The sequence below is a fragment of the Haliotis rubra genome, unplaced genomic scaffold (assembly GCF_003918875.1).
Source record: "Haliotis rubra isolate DU_JTF1 unplaced genomic scaffold, ASM391887v1 Scf392, whole genome shotgun sequence".
Classification (NCBI taxonomy): domain Eukaryota; kingdom Metazoa; phylum Mollusca; class Gastropoda; order Lepetellida; family Haliotidae; genus Haliotis; species Haliotis rubra.
This window is the reverse complement of record NW_025767071.1, coordinates 401,399-419,085: the sequence shown is the minus strand read 5'-3', so window position 1 is coordinate 419,085 and position 17,687 is coordinate 401,399. Positions and strand designations below refer to the sequence as shown.

General features: G+C 39.2%; 1 protein-coding gene across 1 annotated transcript; it reads left to right on the top strand.

Annotated features, from left to right (window-relative positions):
* The first annotated feature begins 216 nt into the window (after positions 1-216).
* On the top strand, positions 217-6,552 carry LOC124286829. Its single transcript, XM_046723269.1, has 2 exons — positions 217-304; positions 4,010-6,552. Exons 1-2 carry the CDS (start codon positions 238-240, stop codon positions 4,879-4,881), a joined length of 939 nt encoding a protein of 312 aa, XP_046579225.1. The 5' UTR covers positions 217-237; the 3' UTR covers positions 4,882-6,552.
* Positions 6,553-17,687: the final 11,135 nt, after the last annotated feature.

Genomic DNA, 17,687 nt, shown 5'->3' with positions numbered 1-17,687 from the left:
CTATTACCACACTGGCAATGATAATATTAGCAGGCATTGCAGAAAAAAACATGTTTGCAATGGAAACAAGTTTAACAGAACAAGCCAGCATATTGATCAGAAACTTGGATTTATTTGGAGTCAATCGCCAAAACGCAGCGTTCCTAATCAAACCAATATATACTTGTCGAATTCACTACCAACGTAGCGCGCTGTGGTGCGGGTTTAGACTGGTCGAGCACGTTGACAGTGGAGGACATGGAGAAACACAGAACTTGTCGTCTGTTTGTTGTTTGGATTCTGACCAGTATGGGAGCAATTTCTGGTAAGTCAGTCCAACTCGAAACGAAGAATCATTCTGCATTGATTCGTTGAAACATAACAAAAACAAAATGTTGCATTGTCTACTCTCAATATATTCTCAATGGATTCATTCATAAAAATATTTCAATTACATTATTTTCTTATATTTTTATTTCCATTTGCCTGTATTACAATTTTGACTGTTGGCGAAGGGTATACTTTTAAAAGTATATACACTAGAATTATTGACTATTCCTCAGTCACTGTCAAACAAATTGGATCATAAGTTATATGATCAAAACGCGCACCGGGCATGGCTTGGCAGGAATAACTTGAAGTGGAATGTTTACTTAAGCTTTGAAGATCAGATCTCAATGTGATTTTCTTTCAATCATTTAAAATTTGACCCCGTCACTACCCATGGCAGCATTACGATATTAACTTGAACATGAGTGAAAAATAGTGAAATCATAGTATGAAATGTTCGAAGAAGAAATAGCAACAAAATGCGAATATGAGGTCCTCGCTTACGAAATATCACGCTTGCGTCCCAAGTACTAAGTTGTCGACTCGCCATTGTTCTTTGTGCCTGGGGCTTGGTACCTCTCAATCTTGACTGACATTTGAACATTACCCTCTTAGATGCAAAGAACACAGCGCTTCAGAAACTCAACTTAATTCACAAGACTGCACACCTATTCTCCCGAAATGTGCACCAACTGATATCTGGACCTGATAAAAAAGTTCTTTTTTTTTTAAATGATAAGTCATTTTATTGTTAAAACATCATTTATTGTTCACGAAAATAAAATTATCAAAGTAAGATGTCAAGGAGAAAACGACGATCGCCAATCACGATTGGATACTATGATTGGGTGAACTAACTTGCATAAATTTATCATCAAACGTACTATACATACGTCTTTAACTAAATATTACTGGAAATATATTTCACATAAGTTTTATCTGTATTATATTGTGATAAACAACAAAAATGGCCATTATACAAACTGAATAACAATCTTGTAATCTACGTTAGCGTAGCACAACCATAACTATATAGAAACTTAGAAAAGATACTGGTGAAAAGTTGCTATACTATTACACAGAGTTACATTAAAAGATACAAAAGTGATTAACTGTTTCTTGTTATATTCATTATTTAAAGTACAGACAGAACAGAAGCTTAGTGAAAATTCATTTAACTGTAATCACGTAATCTGCTTAGTTTGATGTAGAATATCAACAATGATAAGCCAATTACAAGTAAATAATCATATAATGTTTAGAAGAGTTCATGCCATAACTTTAGATCCATAAAACTGTCTTACCTGAGTAGCCCTGATAGCGTTCAATGAACTGTTAAGTGGACAATCACGCCACTGAACAAAATGTCCGTCATGCCATCTGCTTTCGGCGCCCGGACTGTGCCAATATTACTTCTGGAACCAGTGGACGGTTAGTAGCAAAGGTACGTAACTAGTGTGTGCATACCGCGAATAAATGGTGCTCCATTGGAATGAGGTCACGTAGATTACATAACGTATATTTCACACTCGACCTTCAGCACCCACCAAGCGTTTAAAGTGCAAAGGAAGAGCTTCTCCCTCACTTAGTTATTACTATTTAGTTATTACCCTTTTGGTGACACTGGATGTACAGGCTTTATCTTATGGTGGTCACGTAGATTCCTTAAAAAATCTCTACATCTTTAAACCTGTTAAGCATCATGGTGAGAAATCGGCTGAAATGAAGTGACTATGAGATTGATCTTGTATTGTCCCAATATAAAACAGTAAATAAGGCTAACTATCCAATGAATACATACAATTTTTAAAATAATTATATGGTTATTTTCATGGTGTAACGTGGATTACACTTTTATGGAGAGATCGTATCAAACATAACTTATAAAAAACATAAACCATATGAACATATGTTCTGGGTATGGACGAAAGTGTCAAGACCTCCTTATCTCGAAAATGTAATCTGTTTTGTTCACACTAAATGAATATTTACTTTGAAATATTCACTCAAAATTTAGACTATCATTGGAGACAAGCAGATTTTGGTGATATTTGGACTAACGTTTTACCCTGAGTCACACATATGAATAACGGATCTTTGTCTCGGATACCTACCAAGCGTGTCGCCTAATATAAGCATGAAATAATAATGTGAAATCATTAAATAAGTGTTTTTTAATGCGGAGACAATTACAAGTGGTGCACATATGTGAGAATAGGTGTGCAGCGTAAGGAAGGCTTCACACTCTCCGAAAAGGTCTTGTTGGGTTTGATTGGGCAACATTTCCCGGAAGTCTTCTTTCGTTTTGTGGGCTGCGTGTGAAAATAAAAAAAGTAATGACAATAATACCGAAAAAGGAAGAATTGTATGGGAACTATACATCAATTCCTGGTGTTTCCATCATGCCATTCGAAACACTCAGGGCACCTTGATTGCTTACTGTTGATTAACTTGCGTTGTGTTGCCATTGATATTGCCAACCATTCCAAGCGAAGATATCGTCCGTTAGCCTGTGTTTGTTCCACAGTCAAGAAATGACAGTTTCAGATCTGACAAACATTCGAACAATTTGCGACATTAAAGCCACCCAGCCCCCTTCCTCCATCATACCTAACAATTCACAGTTTGTCTAATCAATCAGAAACCGTATCGAAGAGATATTTCTGGCTGTGCTAAGGCCAAATGCAGTAGTGATTGTGAGTTTCCCAATATGAGCACCCACTTTTGTTTCTGGTTAGATTCGAATGCTACGACACCATAAGTATATGTTTTACTCAACCATAGTTATTTTATGTTCCCGCACACCAACACCATCCCGATAGGTGCGTGCTAAACCTGTACCATATACAAAGAAGTGTTATGTTAGAAGCGAAATATAAGCAACAAAATCATTTCCATAATCATAAGAAATTGCTCCTATAAGTAAATGCCATGATACAAATCCGACTATACATACATCTAATAGTGATAATACCAGGTGTTCGCGAAAAACAGTCAGATCGGTGCAAGCCGAGACAAACATATGTTAAAGATAGGTCAAATATTCACCTCATGAAACACGGGACCACATGGTACAGGTCCAAAAAGGGAACTGAATTGCACGTCATTGGATATATCCTCCGCCTACCTTCTTTACATTTTCTAAAGCTTTCCAAAGGCCTTGACAACGGTAACACTTTGGGAAACAAGTCTTGAGAGAGGGTGGAATTATGTTCTGTGAAATCTACAGGGAAAGTGCACCTTAAACGTTGTGACAGCAAGAGTCGCTGGTATTGTGCTGCTCGACGTACGGGAACATTGACTGTTGGACAGTTTAACTCATACATCTAGTCATGCTGTCTTTTTGTAAACTTTCTCACTATTTACCCCTTAATTTGAAACAGAAGAGTCGGCTTCGTTGGTCTCTTTCATGTCTAGTTCACATGGATAAATCAGTGTTGCCGCTGGGCCAATATTTAACAATATCAAATCTCCGATATAACCAAGGCCAAGTTAAACTGTTTGGTCATATTCCCGTATTTTGATTTTGCAAATCGGGAAAGACAACTTCGATTCGTGTGATTAAAGAAACGGACCTGCAATGATACGTATAAGTAACACCCAAGAAATGTTTTCAAAAGTCACTTCTGAAATGGTCATGTGAATATGCTCGCGAATATGTACAACACTCCGACAGGTAACTGTTTTCACTTTTTTGCAGCAGCAGAATTGCAGCAGTGGAATGCCGTCATTAGACCAAAATATACCGGCTTCAATTACGAATTCGACATTCGAAATGATCTTATAAGACAACGCCATCTACTCCAGACGGAGATAGTATCTTCCACGACACTTGCATATCCCCAGGAGAAAGACCTCTTAACAAAAATCAATGAATTTTACGCGGACAAGAACAATATGGCCATGTTCTGTGTTTTGCCTGTTATGATAATAATATATGGCGGTTGCAGCGCCATATATTGTGCAGCCAAGTGCAGACGATATATCCGTAAGAGACACACACGGTCATCTAACCACCACGACGACAAAGCACACATCAACAATGAAGATCAGAATGATGTGTCCAACAGCGAGTTTATCAATATTCCTCCAAGTGAAACAGGTTCTCCGAGGACATTCATTTCTCCTCCCGCTCCGACAGGGCCTACTCCTCTACCTTGGTATACTCCTGCAGACCCAATGGTTCCACCACCATCTTCTGTACCTCCAAAGTTCACAAGGGGTCAAAATCACCGTCAAACTAATCACGGCGACGATAGGCACAGGGCTTACAAAGACATATTGCAAGTCAAAAGGCCGATGTATGGGACAAACGGGTACAAAGATGAGCCGAAAGGACATATCTGTGATTTGTATGGAATGGCCTCCCCTGAACACTCCACCGATATTAGTGGAAGGGACAGTGTCATGTCATACAAGAATGAACTTTTGGCTAGGTTTGATGCTTTGTCTACATTTACCATGGCCAAAAAAGCTGCAAATATTTTGAGAACAGGAAGCAACAGTACAAAGAAAGAGCCCGATCTCTTTAATGGTAAACCTAAACAGAAGATGATATTCATTGCTGAATAACATCCCTGCAACATCTAAGGCTATACATCTGGAAAGAGACCGTCAACTACGCCAGCTATAATTTAGAAATGCTGATCACTGACAAAACGTGTTATCTATGATGTATTCCAATATAATTAGTGTGTATATTTCAGTGTGTCTGTCCCTTGTACTCGATGTAAGCAGAAATTCAAGTTAAATAGCCTCATCATTACGATTGTTAGAATAAGGGAAACAAGATGAACACTATTATGAGGATATATCAAGAGGAAAAGGCTATTTATTTATGTCCAGTGTTTCAAGGAATCTAGAAGGCCCCTGTTTCAATTCTGGACTAGTGAAAAAACACCTTCTCTCTAACACGGTGGTGTAAATGTAATGTTTTGGAAAATGACAACATGATATTTGAAAATTCGTCTGATGAAATCTTTATCATAACTTCATTGACAAAACGCATGCCAAGTAAGAGGAGACACAACCTAAGAGAAGGGGTAGTGGGACCACCATTTGAGTTGATCAAGGTCAACGACACTATGTATGTTCCCGTTGCTATGTGGTGGGAAAACGCCAAATGTTCAAACGCACGACACCAGATGATGGAAAACAGCCCTGAGGATGTGATGAGCTAGTGTGCTGTATGTGGGCGGGCATCATCCTGCTGATAATTGACATTACAACCAGCTGAAAAGTGGCAGTACATGTTTTCCTACAATACCGTACCGGTTGAATACTCCATTCAGACAGGCAGACATTTGATTTTAGTATTGTTTGGCCATCGAACTACATGTACAATACAAGCGCAGGAAAATTGAAGATGCGCACGTAAAATGTATGTACATTCACTAGAGGTATAACTCGTGGATATGAAGCGACTGAATTATGTCATTTTAATGCCCTTTACCATAGTCAGTTGTGTTCTCCCACGGCTGATGTCACCTCAGATATTACACGTACATCTCGTTCAACTCGCGTCTGCTGTACTTTCCAAGTCTTGTCACATATGGACCACTGGCCCTTGGCAAGCCATGGGTGTCACCCCGTTGTAGATAACGTTCCAAAAGACGATTATTTTTTGATAAACATTAAAATGGCTGGCAAGATCGTTTGTTCCATGCCTCGCTGCAACATACCTAGGCCGATAATATAATGCAAGAATCAACGTGGATTGTTCACTTTAAAAAAAAATACGTGTGTGAGTACTATGATCCCCCCAAACAGGCAGAGATCCTAACTGAGCATGCACGTGTGAACTGTTAAGTCGTGGAGATTTTTTTTCAGAATAAATTCAATTTTACCGAAATGTATATCAAGTACAGTCACTATTGTCGCTAGTATGTATTGTTTTTGTGTACTCATCTCTCTGTGCGTGTGCGTGTGCAACCGCCAGTGTAGGAAGCTAAGAAGTGGCATATAAAGTTAGTCGTTATCTTTATGCAAATAGTGAATTTCGAGTGCTGCAGCTGATCTTAATGGTTTCATGCAGTTAGTCATATTCAATGTTGACGTTCTTTGAGGTTATGCTGGATAATGTCTCATCTAAGGCATGTACGGTTTTTTTAAAATTGCCTCTGTTCATCCAGCAGAAAATGGGTACCTGTTGAAATATGTCACCTGACTTTTAACCTTCCAGCGCAAACAACAGTCCTTGACAAGAGACATTTTTCAATATATGTTTGTTGAAATGGCTTTTGAGATAATAACACATGGAAATATATACCAGTGTCGATAATACCACACAGTTCCATCTACGTACACTCTTCAAAAAAGAGAAACATATAGATAATTTTGAGAATATTGGACTCATGTAGCTGCGGCAAAAACACTATTTTTTTCAAAAACGTCATCTTTGTGTGATTGCAAACAGCAGCAGCGCCAAAACGCGGCAATTTTAAATTTTCACCTTGTTTTAGAAGCGTTTAAAGAAAAACTCGCAAAAACATCACCAAATAAACACGCAGAGCAAAATCCACATTCAAGTAAGCGGAAAAGCATGCGGTATCGACTGTATGCCACCAATCGCCACATCGCCACAGGCCGTCTTGAAGCTTGGGAGTCGCAGTCTGCAGTTGCCAGACATTTCAATGTTCATCAGAGCACCATATCTCGCCTGTGGGATCGTTTCCTGCAGACCAATTCCGCCCGAGAAGCGGCCGTCCAAGAATTACCAACCAAGCCCAGGGCCGCTACATCCGGGTTGAGTCGGAGTCATGTCTTGCCACAGCCGTGAAGACTGCACATTGCATCCCTGGTTTGAGTAGAATTTCATACCAAACTGTCAGAAATCGATTGCGTGAATTTGGGAATCGACCAAGAAAGCCAGAAACTGTTGTCACCCCTGTTTAGAGAGGCTTCCGTCGGCACAATCGCGTGTGGTGCTGTCGCAGAGTCAGGAACTGGAACCTTAGAAAATGGAGGCGAGTCTGGTTCAGTGATGAATCACGATTTCTTCAACACTAGCAAGAAGGAAGACATCGCGTTTCCCGTCGGAGAAACGTTTTGCCCCTAACTGCATTCAGCAGGTCGACAGACTCGGTGGAGGAGGTGTCATGGTGTAGGGTGGGATATCCAGCAAACAAAGATCTGATCTAGTGGTCGATCAGGAGGATTTGACAGCTAATCGGTACACCAACGAAGTCCTTGTACGCCACATGCTTCCAATTATGGACCGACAGAGGGAGTTGTTCCAGCATGAGCATGGTCCGCTACCTTGCCAATTCTAACGTCAATGTCTTGCCATTTCCGATCACCAGATCTAAACCCTATGGGATGAACTGGATCGACGTGTACGTCAAAGACCAAACACGCCTCAGAAACTTCCACAACTGGCCATCGCACTGCAGGAAGAGTGGTGACTTTGTCGACTTATCCAGTCTGTGCCGAGACGGTGCCGAGCAGTAATCGCTGCCATACTGCTGCTGGCGAAACAAAGAACTGACTTTGACGCCATCTTGTGGACTCTAGTAAAAAGAAACACAACAATAAATGCTGCTGTTGTGTTAGCGAACTCTTTGTCTATAGACGTGTGAATTTTCATTTGTGTGTGCTTTGCGATTATTTCAAACATTAACGAAACATTTTGAGGCGTGTTTTGATTGTGACCTACAAGTCACAAACATTGTGTACGTTGCCAGAACATCACAGATATCGTACCCAACTGCGACACTGACAGCGCCTCAAGTTCTTCGCAATATCCCTACAACTTCAGACTTTGGTGAGTATATTTCATAAGCTTTCAGGTGCAACTAACCTTGACCTTTCTACAAAGAGTTCATAGAGTGTCGTATAACTCGCTCAAAAACTGTTTGAACAGAGTTAGACAAGGGAACACTTCTGAGGGTAACTATGATGGACTGCGTTCAAAGAATATTTTGGTAAGCAGTTTGCAACTTAATCACCTCCGAAGTTGCTACTTCTGCCAACAAAGCAAGAATGTGTCTGGATCCCTCTAGTGCGGAAGGTGGTTTAAACAGTCACCCTCGGCGTTAATAACGCAGTCATCATTTGTATAATGCTTACAGTTCTGTCTTTAAACGGTTGAAATCTGACAGTGCCAAATCTGGTAAATGCGGAGGATGTCCAGTGAGATCAAGGCCAAGTGACACATTTCAGCAATGGCGACGACAGACTAATTCACACGTGCATTGTCCTAGCGGAGCAACAAAACTTTATCTAAAGAAGTGGACCATCTTCGGTTTCCTACCATTTCTTTAACACTGCTGTCCACCTTTCTTAACAGTCGCAAAGGAAGGAGCACCCCCAAGTGCGGTTGACATGGCTAGCCGTTAGCGATGACGAAAGTGCTAAAGTCAATTGTATACAATTTCCTCAACAGAGAAAAGGTAGTCACTTTGCTGCCTGCTGAAATATGCTGCCCGGGGTGTATTTGATACAACTACAGCGTGGTAACTAGAAAATGCAAACTACAAAGGGGCATTCTAACCTTGTCGTTTCTCGATTTGTGTTGGCAATTAGAACGGCGCCAAGTCGACCTTACATTGGCTACATTAAAAAGGTCAGAAACAAATGCATGACAGTATAGACAGGAATTGAATCAATTTAGAAATAATCATAAAACATACACATCTTTATTTACAGATTGGTCCAAGGATGGTGGCGCAGTTGTTTGTCCCACTGTCATTAGATCCAGAACAATATTTTCTAGATTACCAGACGACAGCTCCATTATCACAGCAGAATCTAACGCCAAATTAACAGCTGTTAAATATATTAATAAACACAAACAGCTGTTGAATATATTAATAAACACCGTAAATATAAACAATACATAATTTTCTCTTTCTTGCCTTGAAGCTGACCAATACCGCATCGTCCTCTGTTGGTTACCCAGCCACGTTGGAATTCCTGGTAACACAATGGCCTATTATGCTGCTAAGGCAGCACTCAACAAATCTGTGACACATCACTTCTCATGCCATACTCTGATTATAAAGCTGTCATTAGAGCATATATCCGTGATCTAATACAAAAAGAAGTGGGACACCCAAGTAGGTATCAATATATTACATAACGCATAGCAACTATCGGTTGCACCTACTTGGGTTTTCAGTCCAGATTTGAAGAGGTCATCACGCGACGATGTCGCATTGGCTATGCAAGATATACTCATGAATACTTGTTAAAAGGTGAAGATCCTCCATTCCCCATCGCTTGTGATGAAAGAATCACGGTCAAGCATGTCCTGCTTAAATGTATTGATTTTTCCATCACAATGGATTAATATTTCAAATGTTCAACCTTAATAGACCCTTTTAAGTCAGTTCTGCTGACTTTGAAACCCGCACCACTTTCTAGTGCCCTCTGTATCTTTTTTAAGGTGTTCGAGCCTGCTCCACCCTTGTCAAATGTCCCGATACAATTGTTCTAATTCGTTTAAATCCATATTTATTTCCAATCACTGAAAGCATCACTTCTATCACGAAATAGCCGCAGTTCTCAATAATGGATTTGTGATACTTTTCTTGTATAGCAAATGCCTTTTTCAACTACTATTAACACTGCCACCATTTTTAATCTTAGAAGGTTTGTCCTTTTATGTAAATGGCTAAGTACAATCGCTAGCAGCTGAAGGGATGGTATAAATCCACCTAGGGTCCATGTAGGAAGCAAATGCACTGCAAGTCCCCATATGGTCCCGACCTATAGCCCATTTCTATATCGTATTGTTAAAGATAGATAATCTGTGGTAAACTAGTTATTTTACTGTCTTTTGCAGACAGGTAAGTCTATGAGGTTTTTTTCATTCATTTAGAAATTTAAAACTTTCATTGTCACAATATGGCTGAAATACTGACGATGTGACTTTGAATTTTAACTCACTCACTCTCGATTTTTGTAAACACTCGTGTTCTCGTTACCCCTGTTATTTTCTACCTAGGACTTCTTGCGTTTTAGGCGCTGTCCGCGCTCGTAGTAACTGTGACAAACACATGTGGCGAAAGTGATTTAAATGTCGTTAACTGCCGTAAAACGTTACACCAGTGGGGATGTCGTAATTGATACGTTACATCTCCCGTTCTTTACTAAATGTATAAAAACTTTCTTTAAGACTTGGCGGCTTGCTCGTGCAACCACTTCTGGCCACAACACTCGGTACACTTGCTGGGGGTGACGTCAGCGTTGTCAGGGGCGACTTCACAGTTGCTAGGGGTGACTTTATTTTATGTGGTGATAGAGTCTGGATGTTTGGAGATTGCAACTGCTTGTTCTGACAGTCTAATTAAGTAAACATAGGCTCAGTATTATTCGTTACACTACTATACTGAGTCTAACAAAACCTAGTAGAAGGTCAGCTAACCTTTTGGACTGACCAATTTAGAACACAGATTACCAAATCGCGAAAGTTAACATTCGTTCATACCGTTTGAACCTTTCCCTCAAAATCTTGAACGATTCCGAAATGCTATTTTCCGCACGATCGCTTCCGAGTGATGCAAGCAATGAGTAGTCGCTGAAAATAGGATGTCATCTTGCGAAAATATAAGCAAATAGTAACCAAGTCTATAGAAACCCCTAAGCGTATATACTGCAGGTCAAATATCTGTGTTTTATGCGGATTTTCGTTTGTTGATAGATCAGTGTCAGCGATCAAGGAAGAGAAAATCCAAAAAACCGTTTTGTAAGTCCCGCCGAACCCTAAGTAGTCGCATTCGTCACCACTCGCCCCTTTCCGTAACCCGCAAGAAGACTCGTCCCCTTCTCGATGCTTGTTATGTGCGAAAATACGACAAACCAATCAGAACGCGCGTAAATGACTGCGGTGCTTTGGTAAAAATAATCCCGAGTACTTAAATCGTTTATGGCATTATGTCATTGTTTAAAAAATCATGAAAAATATATTTCGTCATATTGAAAGTACAAAGAACTTAGCTAACACAATTTTGCTGCCTATTATGGTGTTTTTGATAAGAATCATGCGATTGACGGCGAGAGATTCAAATACACGCACGTGCGTTTGTTGACATAACGGCTCTCATGGGTCCAACTGAGGGTGTTTCTGACGATCTTGCGGGCTTGCTATGGACATTGTACGTGCGCTTCCAACAATTTTAGGAAATGTAATTATAAATCGCTACGAGTTTCAAAACAATAATATTATATCTGTATGTAACTAATCAACTGTAATCTTTAACATTGGGCATATATTTCAATTCTCTGAGAAAATTTTAGTCTGACCTTCATATATTTTTCAGCGAATTCAGTTAAAAGTCCACTTGTGGTATGACAGCAAGGTTATACGTATGTTCAGTTTGAGAAATGTTATAAAGTCATTTTTTGAGTTTCTGCTTTGGGATTTAATGTAGCGGGTTTTTTTTTACAAATTATATTTGCATATTCGATTAAACAAATCCCATTTGTGTTTATTAAACCCTTTTCAGAAATATAATTGGAAATATAAGGGGAATATCTGGTAATAATTACGTCAGAATATGTCTTTAACAAATATGTTGTTGCTTTTTTTAAGTTGTACCAAGGAGGTTTAATTGTTTAGAATAAATAGCAAAAACAAAAACAGCAATACAATGTATGAGTACTTCGGTGATATTAAGTACCATTGGAATCAAACAGGAGTAGAGTTATCGTTCCTGTTTGAAGTAGTTCTGATATTCCTACGCCAATATGAAATCCTTCCAGAGGGGCACGAGTCGCTATTCGGCTTGTCCCGGAATAACACGAGTTGGTCACGAATGAAGTAGTCGTTGTCTGGTTGGTTAAATCCGTTCGGCCGTCTCGCGTTCGATTGGATGGTCACAAGTCACTCAAAGGTTAGCTGACGCGACCTTCTACTAGGTTTTGTTAGACTCAGAATAGCAGTGTAACGAATAATACTGAGCCTAAGTTTACTTAGACTGCTTGATGTGAGTGTTTATTGGTTGGCTTGACTCAGTAGGCAGTGTAGGGACAGATGTAGTGCTTTGTATGTCGACAGTCTCAGATGTCTTCTATTTCTCCTATACTTTCTCCCACCACATTCAACGACATAGGACCGCGGAGATGAGTGATGTTCAATCGCTATGGCAGGTAACCAGCTTTTAGTCCCATTCATTGGAGCCATGCTCACAGAGTCTCCAGCTTGTAGCAGTGGTAGGTCTGTTCCAGATCTTCTGTCGTAGAAGAGGCGTTGTTGTACTTTGTCGTTTCTCAGACGTCTCTTTATTTCTGCATGATCAAGTGCCTGCGGACGAAGTAGTTCTACTGCGACTGGTAACTTGTTCCGTGGTCGACGACTCATCAACAGCTGAGATGGGGAGAGACCACAGGATTCCATGGGTGTGGATCTGTAGTCGAGCAAGGCCACATGCTTGTCGCTGTTCTTTCTCAACAAACGTTTTACCGTCTGTACTGCCCTCTCGCGATCGGCTTCTCCATTTGACTGGGGATAATCCGGCGAAGACGTGACATGTTCTGTTCCATAGTCATTTCAGAAGAGTCTGAATTGCTGTGACGAATATTGATGGCCGTTGTCAGTCCGCAACAGTTCTGGTATGCCGTGTCGACTCATTTGTGACTTCAATGCATCAATTGTTGCTGCGCTGCTCGTTTCTGGAAGTGGGTCGACCTCGATAAACTTTGAATAATAATCGATTGTGAGTAGGTAGTGTTTACCTTCCCATTCAAACAGGTCAGACCCCAGCTCACTCCACGGTAGGTCAGGAACTTTTGTAGGTCTCAGAGTTTCACTATGCTTGTGGTTTTGAAACTCGTTGCATTCTGGACAGTCATTCGCGATATCTTCTATCTGTTGTTTTAAACATATTTTATTCGAAAGTGAAATGGATTGGGCACAAGTTATCCAACTTAGGAACGCCCTCTCCCAGAAGTTACATATGTCATATTTACAATATTAAAAAAACATTGACAACAGGGATTTGTGAAGGTCTTTAAAGAGGATGTGTATAATATATACAAGAATATAACTACCAAAATCTTTCAGTGAGCTTAATATATCTGTGTACATGTTCAAATAATAATTCATTTCCATATAGTGTTAGTGTAACATGACCAAATAACAATAAATCTAGATTAATGGGTATGCGAAGTTTAACGACAGTATTTACATTTACAAACAAATCTTTACGCTGCGTTGTATACAAGGAACATTCTAAGAGATAATGCCAGGATTTTTCACAAGAACAACCACAAGTACAAGAAACATATGATCTCAAATTAATTCTGAATAAATCGTAATTAAGCGGACTTGTATTGTACCTTAGTTTAGTGTGAATAATGTTCAATTTCCTTGTACCAGACCAAAAGAAAGGTGGGGCTGCATTTATTTTACTTTGAATTTTCAATTTAAAAGCTGCTAAAGAATCTCTGTTTCTTGTTTCTATGGGAACATTGTTCCACATTCGTATAGTAGATGAAAAAAAGATGACAAGGAAAGTTTCAATCTCGTAAATGGAAGGGAGAAGTTTAAAAAGTTGCGAAGGTTATAAGATGACTTTTGGACAACATATGTAGGTAGTAATTCCTGAAGGTATGATGGCGTAATATTGTGAATACTCTTATAAAATAAGCAAAGTTTTCGTTTTCTTCTACGTTCACTAGGGGTTTCCCAACCAGTTTCAAAATACAAATGATCACCAGAAGTATATTTTGGAAGTCCTGTCGCTATACGAGCTGCTTCTTACTGTAACTGTTCTAAGGAGTTAGTTTGATCAGATGTACACCCATCCCATAATTCACATGCATATTCAAAATGAGGACGAATGTAAACAGTGTAGATCTTATTTAGCGTTGTTCTTTTTAACAAAAACTTTAACTTTCTCATGGATTTTATCATTTTGGAGGTTTTCTTTAAAATATCATTTATGTGATGGGACCAGCCTCCATTTGAAGATAATGTTACACCAAGATGTTTATGAAAAGGTACATCTTTAATGTTACAGCCGTCATGATTTAAATGGTCTAGCTTGTCACTATCTCTGGTCGAGAACAATACAGCCTCTGTCGTATCTGGGTTGTATTTGAGTAACCAGTTCTTAGCCCAATCACTTAACGAGCTTAAATATTCATTCATAGTTACTTTGTAATGATTGCATGTTATTGGAAGATGTACAGAGTGATGTGTCATCAGCAAACAATCTTGTTGAGCATTTTAATACATCGGCTGTCTTGTTCACATACACAATGAAAAGAAAGGGACCCAAAACTGAACCCTGTGGGAGTCCGACTTGTAGTGTTCTCGAATGAGATAATGTGCCAATCACAAAAACTGATCGAGTACGTTTGCTTATATAACTAGCAAGCCAAGTTAGTAAGTTACCTTTAACACCGTACATATCCAATTTCGATAAAAGCCCTCTATGCCAGACACGATCAAAAGCTTAAGAAAGATCACAAAATACCATACAATAGTTTTCTTTGTTATCAAGCGATGTACATACATTGTGGTAAATTTCTATAAGTTGATGTTCAGTAGAGTGGCCTCTCTGAAAACCAGCCTGATATTTGTACAACAATTTGTTATCAAGAAAGTAGTTATTAAGATGTTTAAAAACAAGCCTTTCCAAAATTTACCGACACAACTGATTAGTGATATCGGCCTATAATTAGATACAATTGAATTGTCACATTTCTTAAATAGCGGCATAAGATGGGCCTTTTTTCCAAACATTTGGGAAAGTACTCGATCGAAGAGAAACATTAAATAATAGACAAAGAACACTGCTTATAGAGTTAACAGTTTTATTCAACAATTGATGACTAATTTTATCTGATCCTGTTGCTTTTTTGGAAGGAATTGAATTAATGATATCAGAAATTTCTCTTACTGTTATAGTTATCATATCAATTGACGCATCAGTTATTTCACAAAACTTAGGAAGTTCTATTTATTAATCATTAAGGTTTGAAATATAATAGTTCATACAAGTTTGAGTAAAACATTTCTTTGACATAAGCTTTCATGTTATTTACTTTGTTACGTTGCTTTCTATATTTTGTAAAGTCAACATCCTTCCGTGTTCTTAAAGCTTTATTTTCTGAATCTATCTCTTTTCCTGCTTTCTCTTCTTATTTTTGAATCACACCAGATTTTATCATTGGGTCTGATGGTGACAACCTTTGTTGGGATACACTGCTTTGTGATAAAACTAAAATGTTCATAAAATAACTGACAAGCTTCATTGATATCATTGCAATTACTAAACATGGAAAACCAGTCTTGTGAATCGATCAGTTGATTTAATTTTTCAAAATCACCTTTCTTAAACACCATACGTCTCTAGAATAAGCCACTTGTGTAGATATATGAGCATTGATATTAACGTAGGAACCTTTATGATCACTAATGTTTCTACCGTAATCTATCACTCCACAGTCTATGATTTCAACATCATCGCTGACAATAACTGGATCTAATAATGTTCTGTAACTCTAGTCGGTTCACTAAAATGTTTCGCATTTTTTCTATCCAGAATGTTATGGACAGCATGATTCCTGGCAGATACCATATTTACATTTATGTCACCAGTAAAAGTAACTGTACTTGACATGTCTAGAGCAGTTTCAAAAGCGTTGTCAAGTCTATTCCAAAACTTTTCTTTATTATATTCTGGTCCGTAGATTGCGCAGATAATTAAATGAAAATCATCCCATTTCAAATTTTCATCAAAAAGAGTTTCATCAAGGTGAATTTCAGTCAAACATACAACATCATAATCTGACAACATTTCAGACAAATACCTTTGCTTGTGACGAAAACTTCTAACATTTCAGGGAAATATAGAGAGTGATTGATCTAGGCTTACATTGTGTGGTCCGGGATTCGACTCGATATCTCCGGCAAGCTGAAGTAACATAGGATAATCAACGCAGCGTTTACATTGTTTAAACTTGATTGAAGTAAGCACATAACAAAAATGACATTTCATGTTTTCCATTCAATAAGTAACTATTCGAAATCTAGGTGAATTTCTTGCGAAAATATATATCTCAATTTGTGACAAATCGTAAAAACTAGGTCAGGTCTGATTTGAAAGTGTTTCTGTTTGTAGTAACAACGCACACCTTGATATAACCCGATCGCTGCACGATACTGTGTACTGTGTACTGTCATTACCCATATGGCTGATTGAGTTTACATAGGAAAAGCAAGACAATGCGGATACGTGATCGGGTTTGGCTGATGTTACTGAGAATAGTTTCATAATTTCGTTTATCGAACAATTTGGATACCATGTGTGTTCTAAACTTGTGCTATCTGTCTGTTGAGACATCCCTGGCCAGTAAAGTGCTTCCCTCGCTCTCTGTTTACATGTGGTGATGCCCAAATGTGACCCGTGTATCTGGGTTAGCATGTCTCCCCGCATGCTTGGTGGAACTACAATCCTCATACCCTCACGGCTGGTCCAATACTGACGAATACAATAAGGAGTATTTTGTTTGGTATCAGGCCAACCTTTCTGTATCATTGAGTGTAGTTCGTTCAGCTCATTCGCGGTGCACTGTTGAAACACCGTGTATTTCGAAGGGGTGACAGCAATGAAGTCAATCATGTTGACGAGGACTGGTTCAATATCTGGTTCTGTGTCCGGTAGGTTCGAACGGCTGAGCGCGTCTCCAATTGGAATCTCCTTTCCTGGTTTGTAGGTCACTACTAAGTCCTAGGGCTGTAGACGCAGTAGCATGGTTTGAAGTCTCATCGGCGCCGATAACAGGGGTTTCTTGCAAATCGTCTGTAGAGGTTTGTGGTCTGACTCCACAGTGACGTACTTCCCAAAGATGTAGAAATTGAATTTCTTGCAACTGTGTACTATGGCCAGCATCTCCTTCTCGATCTGTGCGTAACTTTTGTCTGTAGTGGTCAGAACCCACTGTGTATGCCACAGGTTGTCCATCTTGTAATAGGACAACTCCTATAGCAAAACTGCTTGCATCACACTGGATTGTCAGTGGCTTGTTCCCATCGTAACGGACCAGTACAGGAGCACTACTGCAAAGTTCCATTAACTTCATGAAGCCAGCCTCGGCTTGTTTGCTCCAGAAGAATTCCACATCCTTCTTTATGATGGCTCTCAATGATTCATCCACTTCACTCAAGTTTGGTATGAACTTGCCTAAGTATTGTACGAATCCGAGAAATCGGCATACATCTTCCTTGCTTTCAGGTGTTGGCATATCTTGCAAACCTCGGACTTTTTCAGGGTCGGGTTCAAGTCCATTCTCTGTGATGATGTGACCTGAATACTTTACTTTGCGTACCTTGATCTGACATTTTTTAAATTTGAGCCCCAAGTAGTATGCGGTTGCCCGATTCACAACTTCCTTCTTGATGCTGTCATGCTCTTTGTCGTCCTTTCCTC

Excerpts from the sequence above, each read along its gene's own strand:
- LOC124286829 (XM_046723269.1), top strand. The coding sequence starts at position 238 with ATGGAGAAACACAGAACTTGTCGTCTGTTTGTTGTTTGGATTCTGACC. Across the intron at positions 305-4,009 it reads CAGTATGGGAGCAATTTCTG|CAGCAGAATTGCAGCAGTGG; the intron begins GTAAGTCAGTCC and ends ACTTTTTTGCAG.